The sequence below is a fragment of the Mizuhopecten yessoensis genome, unplaced genomic scaffold, assembly GCF_002113885.1.
Source record: "Mizuhopecten yessoensis strain PY_sf001 unplaced genomic scaffold, ASM211388v2 scaffold10635, whole genome shotgun sequence".
NCBI classification, from domain to species: Eukaryota; Metazoa; Mollusca; class Bivalvia; order Pectinida; family Pectinidae; genus Mizuhopecten; species Mizuhopecten yessoensis.
The window spans coordinates 1,772,591-1,781,173 of NW_018408645.1; the positions used below are offsets into that span (position 1 = coordinate 1,772,591).

The 8,583-nt window shown below is 36.6% G+C and overlaps 1 protein-coding gene across 1 annotated transcript in view; it reads left to right on the forward strand.

Moving 5' to 3' along the window:
* The window catches only part of LOC110461519 (importin-13-like), a 43,922-nt gene that overhangs the window by 18,931 nt on the left and 16,408 nt on the right, over positions 1 to 8,583 (forward strand). Inside the window, exons 15-22 of the mRNA XM_021515003.1 lie at positions 519 to 620; positions 2,065 to 2,212; positions 3,144 to 3,325; positions 3,912 to 3,938; positions 4,490 to 4,624; positions 5,237 to 5,383; positions 6,468 to 6,548; positions 7,443 to 7,580. Of these exons, the coding sequence (XP_021370678.1) occupies positions 519 to 620; positions 2,065 to 2,212; positions 3,144 to 3,325; positions 3,912 to 3,938; positions 4,490 to 4,624; positions 5,237 to 5,383; positions 6,468 to 6,548; positions 7,443 to 7,580 (960 nt within the window). The remainder of the gene's footprint in view (positions 1 to 518; positions 621 to 2,064; positions 2,213 to 3,143; positions 3,326 to 3,911; positions 3,939 to 4,489; positions 4,625 to 5,236; positions 5,384 to 6,467; positions 6,549 to 7,442; positions 7,581 to 8,583) is intronic.

Below are 8,583 nucleotides of genomic sequence, written 5' to 3' on the forward strand. Positions count from 1 at the left end.
ATAGATGGAAGGGTCTTAAGGTTTATGACCCTAGGGTCTCACGTTTACCCCCTGGGGAAGGAGGGGGGGCAAAATTTATTATGGTTTATAATGGCAAATGATACTTTGAATATTACATGTTAATAACTTGATTGGAATTATAACCCTGAGTTGACAGTTTGATACTTTGAAAAATTTGAGCCAGCCCTACCCCCAAGGGCTGTAAGGTGGGGCCCAAAGGAGTTAGTGTGCTAAAATTTCTTCATTTTCCTTGTTTAGAATCAAAGGTGCTAGTTTCAAATACTTTTTAGTCTTATATCTGTATGCTAGATATTGAATAAGGTGGTTTTATTGTTTTTTTGTCACTGAATAATATTTCTGTTCGTTTTAAAAACAAAATCAACTCTCTGTATAAATATATCAGGTGACCGTTAAGGCCCATGGGCCTCTTGTTAATTCATACCAGTACCAGGTAATTTATGTTCTGATTCAATATCTTAAAAGAGTGATTTTATAACATTCCTATCACTTGTTGGCAGATGTACTCGTTCAGTATACTTCGGGAGCCGCTGCTAGGTCACCTCTGTAGTGTGTTACAGACAATGGTGGAAAACTCCCGAGTGGAAGAAGTACGATGGCAGGTAAAATTTCTTGATTGCATTTGTATATTCTTAATCAATACTTACAATGTAGATATAGGTGTTCACCCTGGATTTTGGGTAGTGACGAAAAAAAGACATAAAATTGGCCAAAACCCTGATTTGGTACATCTCAATACTCAGTGTAGATATGAATATTCTTTCACAGACTTGTGAATTAAATGTCATCAATAACTCCAGTGATTACAGAGTTGATATTGTGAAGTTTTTCCAAAGTTTTGTAGAAAATTACATCTTTACTTGCTAACTTTTTGAAATCTCCATGGGGGAGATTATGCGTGCTCAGAATTAAAAGCATTAATAAAATGTGTGGATGTACACTCTAGCGAAAAAATAACACTTTTAAAAAGCATCTGTTGAACTGTTATTTCAAATGAAATCATCAGATCTCTTAGAAAATAGGGGTAGTTTAGCAAATTCACTCGTTGAAAATGCTCAATTTTAATTTTTTAGGTCTATTGCTATTGCTATCCGTCTTCATGCGTCCTCTGTTAATATTTTACATTTTCAACTTAAGCTGAAACACTGTTGAAGGGATTTCATTTATATTTATGACATCTCCTTGACGAAGTGTTGTTATTTTTTTCGTGTCGCCCAGAATCCAATATGGCCACCAATGCCACCATTTAAAAAAAACTATTTCGAACTTAAAGTCTAGTTCTAATGGGACGATTTAACTGAAACCTTCTAGGAATGAACAACTCAAAGTCCTGACAAAGTGTTGTTATTTTTCAGATCGATCAGAAATCCAATATGGCCACTAGTGCCGCCATTTTGAAAAAAATATTTCAAACTTTAAGTCAAGTTCTGTTATTTTTCGGGTCCATCAATGCCACCATTTTGAAAAAAAACTATTTCAAATAGTCAAGATTCTAATGGGCCGATTTAACTGAAACCATTTAGTAATGAACAACACATGGTCCTGACAAATTGTTGTTATTTTTCGGGTCGATCAGAAATCCAATATGGCGCCACGGCTGCCATTTTGAAAAACTATTTACCAGGTCAAGGTCACCGTTACTATTTATAGAAAATTGTCAAACAGTAAGATCCATTTTTCTATGGCAAAGGGCATTCATGTGTTACACACTTCTCTAGTTTTACTCAAACTTGGTAGCAATAATTGACTGATGGACTTGGCACTGGTAAAATACATTTTTTTGTACGACAAATAATGTACTATTCTCCTTTGAAATCATCATTTCAACAACAACAAAATACTGTAGGACTCAGGTGACCGTTAAGGTTTGTATAGATCATCTGATTGCCTGATTCCTGTTTAGAAACATTCATTATCATCATAAATTTGTAAATTCACCTAACTATAAAAATATGCCTATACTAGTATACAATAGGACCATTTTAAGTTTTAATTTCAATGTTTATCAGTGGAAATTAAAACTAAAGACTGGTGTTTGTATTTCAGTTGGTGGAGGGAATCTTTTTCCTGTTCGGGTCAGTCGCTGAGAATGTCGACCTTGAAGAGGAGTCCTATCTACCTGCTGTGTTAAATATACTGCCAAAAATTCCATTTAACAACATCAAGTTTGTGTCCACCGCTCTCTACATGATTGGTGAGTGTTTATTCGTGTTGTCTACTGATCAAGTCTTATCAGTCTGCAGGCCATGTGATCAAATACTAGCATTCTATTGGTTAAATCATATCTCCTGAAAAATTCTGTTCAATTCTTGATATCCTGTTTAAGACCTTGATATAATGTTATATTTTGGTCTAAACGATCAAAGCAGGAGTATGATAATAACTTAATGTTCATGAGTACTTATTTTCATGTTTGTTCTTTGAGAGGATTTTAATTTCCGAAAGGAACAACAACAATTAACAATTATATGACCTTTATTTAATTCTGTTTGTATAAATGTTTATAGACTATTTGAAATTACCTAATCCCTTGGCAAACTATTTCAAAATAAGAAATCTCACAAAATATAGATAATGTAGTATCTTACTCGGGACAAGATGTTGATGTAATGCAGCTGAAGTTGGGAATCATGAAAATGTCCTTGTTTAAGTATTTTAGGAACAGTTTTAAAAAAGGAAGATAAGAAAATAAACACTTGCACTCTATAGTTGTAGGCAATGATGAATGGCAAAAGCAGATTGTCAATGTAAGACATTTGACAATCTAATTACCTGAAATAGATAATAGATGAAATATATAAATAAAAAATGATCTGTCAGTTTCTTTTAAAACATTTTACTTTTACTCAGCTTTCATGTTGATTTCATGAAATTACAACCTGGTGAATAAGTTCCATATGCAGATTATGTCTACAAAAACCCCCCAAAAATGCAGTATAACGGACAACTACTTGTACAGTATTAAGCAATTTGATGTACATTTATTTTGTAACCCTGGGCCAGTACATTTTTAAAACAGGCATTTCTGGGAATTTATAAGGTATTTACTTTGTACGATATTTACTTAGTAAGATATTTACTGTACTAAAGTATAAGGGATTCACATTGCATGTCCATAATTTAAGGGTCCTTTGGAGAGTGGATCAACTGTCACCCTGATAGTCTGAGTTCTGTGATACCACTTATCCTCCATGGCCTTGGCAACACTGAGGCTGCTACGGCAGCCACCATGGCCCTCAAGGATGTGAGCCGTGAAAACCTCAATCATATGCCACCCTACGCCCACCAAATACTCACCGCAAGTCAGGTAAAACCTCAACCATATGCCACCCTACCGCCACCAAATACTCACTGCAAGTCAGGTAAAACCTCAATCATATGCCACCCTACGCCCACCAAATACTCACCGCATGTCAGGTAAAACCTCAACCATATGCCACCCTACGCCCACCAAATGCTCACCGCAAGTCAGGTAAAACCTCCACCACATTGTCCCAACAAAGTTAATACCTCCGGTACTAAAAACATACTTGAGAATAAGTATATCAGCACCACATTTTATGACTAAATGAATGAATGCAATTTCATGTCAAGTCCAGTGGTGATCATTGTTTTTGTCAAGTCCAGTGGTGATCATTGTTTTTGTCAAGTCCAGTGGTGATCATTGTTTTTGCATATTCTGTAATGTTATTCTTTCTTTCGAAATGCTGATTGGTTGATAAAATGTGGACAATACTCTCTTTAAAAAGCATGGATTTGAAATAAGATTTACTTCTTATTAAATCAGAATGTAAAGAAACAAATATGTTTTTTACCTATCCTCCTTCCTTAAAAAGGATAAACAACTATCTCACCGCCCAATATTGATTCAATTCATATCTTTTCTTTAACAGAGTGCTTTACAGAGTGGAATTTTAAAGGTGAGTGTTTGGTAAAAGACCAGAAAGATGATGTAAAATATAATCTGTAATGTGTAACATACTTTGTAACATAAATAGCAAACAGTAAACACATTAGATGTGTTTAATTTGAGGCGGTCCTGCCAGTTGTTTTAATGCTAGAAAGCAACTGTTAGTCATTGTTCCTGTCACATTTGGTTTGGCAGGTCACTCAGACCTTCCAAAAGATTTATGAAAGGGAAATATTGTTGCAATTTTTCACTCTTGCCTTTTTTTGCACACTTTGAATTCATTAAGACTAATTGGTACATTACATAGCATACATAGCAGTTCCACTTTAAAGAGTGAAATTAACATCAGGCCAAATACACCATAATTGAAAGATGGATATTTGACTAGACAATAATGTTCTTGGCAAGCTTTGAATTCACCCAATTTGAAAACCCCTGCAACAAAATTTCATTAAAGAGTCCTATATTCCTTTAGATTGAAACTCAGACTTTGTGTGGGACATAATGAGATTTTGATTATTTTCAGCCAAGAGAGTGTATACGTCTGATGTCTATTTTCAGCCAAGAGAGTGTATACGTCTGATGTCCTGCATAGGTCAAGTTCTATCTGTGTTAAAGTTTGAAGATATCCTGCAATATTTAAATACCATCCTCACACCCCACATACAGCAACTGGAGGAGCTAGTCAAACAGCAGGTAACAGAGTGAGATTATATCTAAGCCCTGGACCACCATACACAGAAATCTTCCACTGAGCACATCTTCTATGAGTCAGGATTTGCACTTCATATTTACAGAACTTTTTCTTAAAGATTTGTATTAGTTTAATTCATGAGTGAATTAAGTTACAGTTTGGAAATGAATAACCTTTTGCTTTGTTACCCCCCTTAACAGGAGTTTTTGGGTGTGTGTGTGTGGGGGGGGNAAGGAAGAACCTACTGGATGTAGTTTTTCAAAATCCATGCTCATTATTAAAAATATAATTTTGTTGTCTTGATCCAAACTTGTATACAAATGATCACACAAACCTTAGACTTGGTATGCGGGTTGCCCTTATGTAGCTAGATGGTAGAAAAAGCCATAATTCATTTTAGATTGATTTGACAATGGGACACAGTCACTTATCAATACTAGAACTGTCATTGAAGCATGTTGCTCATGTTTTTAATTGGAGCAGGGTGGGGTGCAATATGCTTTACATGGTGCCTCTCTAATTAACAAGTATTGTACCTTCTTTAACTAAACGATTTAGAAATTGGGCTCTCTGGAAACAAATGTAGAAGTTACAGATATTTTTTTGTCCAACAGCCGTCACCGTCCATAAAGAATAGTGTGCTGCTGAAACTGAACATGGTGAGCTGGTTAGTGGCCTCCCTGGACACTGACCGTGACGCCGATAACAGTCAGATGGCTGACGGCAAGGCACAGAAGCCGAAGTCTGACCACCCAAAACCTGTAAGTTATCACAGATATGTTTGGACTTCAATGCCTTAAGATTTGAACAGAAATCTGAACAATAAGGAGATGTCAATTATCACAGGTATCTGTCAATTGTCACTCAAACATGGCACTGTAATCAAAGAAATCTAGAGGTGAATGCATCACTTACTCCACAATTGATAAACTGATAAACTTTAGCAAGAACTAAATTGATATGTTAAATGGTAGGTGTTTGTGATATAATTAAGACCCACTATGTACTTCACTCTGGAGAAACAAGAGCGAATACTAAAGAATTGTTTCATTTTTAGGTCACCTGAGCTTTAGCTCAAGTGACCTATTGCTATCCGTTTTCGTCCGTCGTCGTCCGTCGTCCGTCGTCCGTCGTACGTCGTCCGTCGTCCGTCGTCCGTCGTCCGTCGTCCGTTAACATTTTACATTTCAAACTTAAAGTCAAGTTCTGCTGGGCCGATTGAACTGAAAGTTGATAGGAATGATCGCCTCATGGTCCTGACAAAGTGTTGTTATTTTTCGGGTCGATCAGAAATCCAATATGGCCGCCACGGCCGCCATTTTGAAAACCTATTTCAAACTTAAAGTCAAGTTCTGCTGGACCGATTGAACTGAAAGTTGGTAGGAATGATCGCCTCATGGTCCTGACAAAGTGTTGTTATTTTTCGGGTCGATCAGAAATCCAATATGGCCGCCACGGCCGCCATTTTGAAAACCTATTTCAAACTTAAAGTCAAGTTCTGCTGGACCGATTGAACTGAAAGTTGGTAGGAATGATCGCCTCATGGTCCTGACAAAGTGTTGTTATTTTTCGGGTCAATCAGAAATACAATTTGGCTGCCATGGCCGCTATTTTGCTACTAAGTTCTAATAGGCCGATCTCACTTAAAATTGGTCTAGGAATGATCAGCTCATGGTCCTGACAAAGTTAAGTTAACATTATACTATTTTTTACTCAAATTGGTACATATTTCAACAACAAAAATAAATACTATAGACTCAGGTGACCGTTAAGGCCCATGGGCCTCTTGTTTTTTTATAAAATAGATAAAGTTAATATTAACCTCATTGTATTGTCTGTTGGTAGGTGTTTGTGATATTACAACAAGTAGCTCCTGTGATACACCAACTTGTGGCCAAGTGGATCACCGACTCCAGCATCATTGAGGTAAGGTGCCAACTGACTGAATTGATTTTTATCATTAGTTCACCTGACCAGAGTGCTAGAGCTGCAGCATGGCATTGTGTCATCTATTTTCCATTTGCATTTCCACATCTTTGACATCTTCTCCAAACCACTGCAACAATTGAAATCAAATTTTTGACATGTCTTGTCTTATGAAACTTTATTTATGTAGAATTTTGAGAGACTGAAACATGGGTTAGTGTTCCAATTAAAACTTTAGAAACTGATGACATTGGCCAAAAAAGAGCATGATTTGACCCAAAAGTGACAGATGAGTTAGAAAGTATGGGTCCTTGGGGGGATAGGAATCAGAAGTTACTAATGTGAGGTCAGACACCTCAAGATGAGAGGCATGATGGGGGGCGGGGGTGTTCTTTTAACAATATTCTTATCCAGATTCAGTTTAATATGCCTCAGCCATAAATGGTTTCTGTTTTTGTAAAAGTAAATGAACAGATTCAGTTTAGAAAATGGCAGGAGTCTTGAGTATAGCTGGGGATCTGATTAAGGGGGAAAGAAGATTACATTTCAAATTCAATTTCTTTGTGTTACTTCCAAAAAGGATGCAGCCTAATGCTTTACCAGTTGACTTTCAACATTAGAGTTTATTTAATACTGATCACTAAGGACATTACTGAAGCTACATTTACTGTATTACTGTATTAGTGTGTGCAGACAAACTTTCTCCCAGTCCAATATTAACTCTTCATCAGTAAAAACCGTGTTTAATATTTTCATACACTGAATTACCTACTAATATATTTGCTGTCATGGTAACATAGGGGCAAAAAAGGTGAAAGTTAAAAATTTAACCAGTTTTTATTTGCCTTATGTTAATTGACCAAAGTTCAGTGCGTTTTACATTTTTCTCTTTAGGCGGTTTGTGACCTGTTTAAAAGGTCATTGAGTACGTTAATGGATGACTTTGCACCCATGTCGCAGAGTGTCGCACAGATGTTGATACAGATGTACGGGGTTGTTCCTCAAGCAGCCATATTGGATCTGGCAAAACAGGTAAATATCTGTTAAAAAAGGGAACAACATTTAATTTCTATTGAAAAGTTTTAACCTTATTAATTAATTTTAAATTCAGGAACCATCAAAGTGTAATGTATACAGGGGGTGGGGGGGAGGGGGGGGGTAAAAATGGGGCTTGTTGTTTTAAATCACTATTCCTTAGCAAAATATTAAGTACTATTTCAAGAGTGATGCAATCTTTGTAAATTCTTGTAGCTGTTTCCTGAAACATTATCTGTATATTGATTACATATAATATATGATACATATTTTGATATGGCTATAATCACAGCCGAAAAAACATTTGAAATATTATCCTAATGCACTTTTTATACGCCCGTCAAATTTGACGGAAGTATTATGGTGGCAGAGTACAGTAGAAATGGCTTGACCCTAAAAATAAAGGGCATGTCTCGGATAAACATGGATAGCCGATTCATCCTGCACAACACACCTACATATATATATATATTTATAAACTACATTTTGAATACGTTTTTTTAGGTCACCTGAGCTTTAGCTCAAGTGACCTATTGCTATCCGTTTTCGTCCGTCGTCGTCCGTCGTCCGTTAACATTTTACATTTCAAACTTAAAGTCAAGTTCTGCTGGGCCGATTGAACTGAAAGTTGGTAGGAATGATCGCCTCATGGTCCTGACAAAGTGTTGTTATTTTTCGGGTCGATCAGAAATCCAATATGGCCGCCACGGCCGCCATTTTGAAAACCTATTTCAAACTTAAAGTCAAGTTCTGCTGGACCGATTGAACTGAAAGTTGGTAGGAATGATCGCCTCATGGTCCTGACAAAGTGTTGTTATTTTTCGGGTCGATCAGAAATCCAATATGGCCGCCACGGCCGCCATTTTGAAAACCTATTTCAAACTTAAAGTCAAGTTCTGCTGGACCGATTGAACTGAAAGTTGGTAGGAATGATCGCCTCATGGTCCTGACAAAGTGTTGTTATTTTTCGGGTCGATCAGAAATCCAATATGGCCGCCAC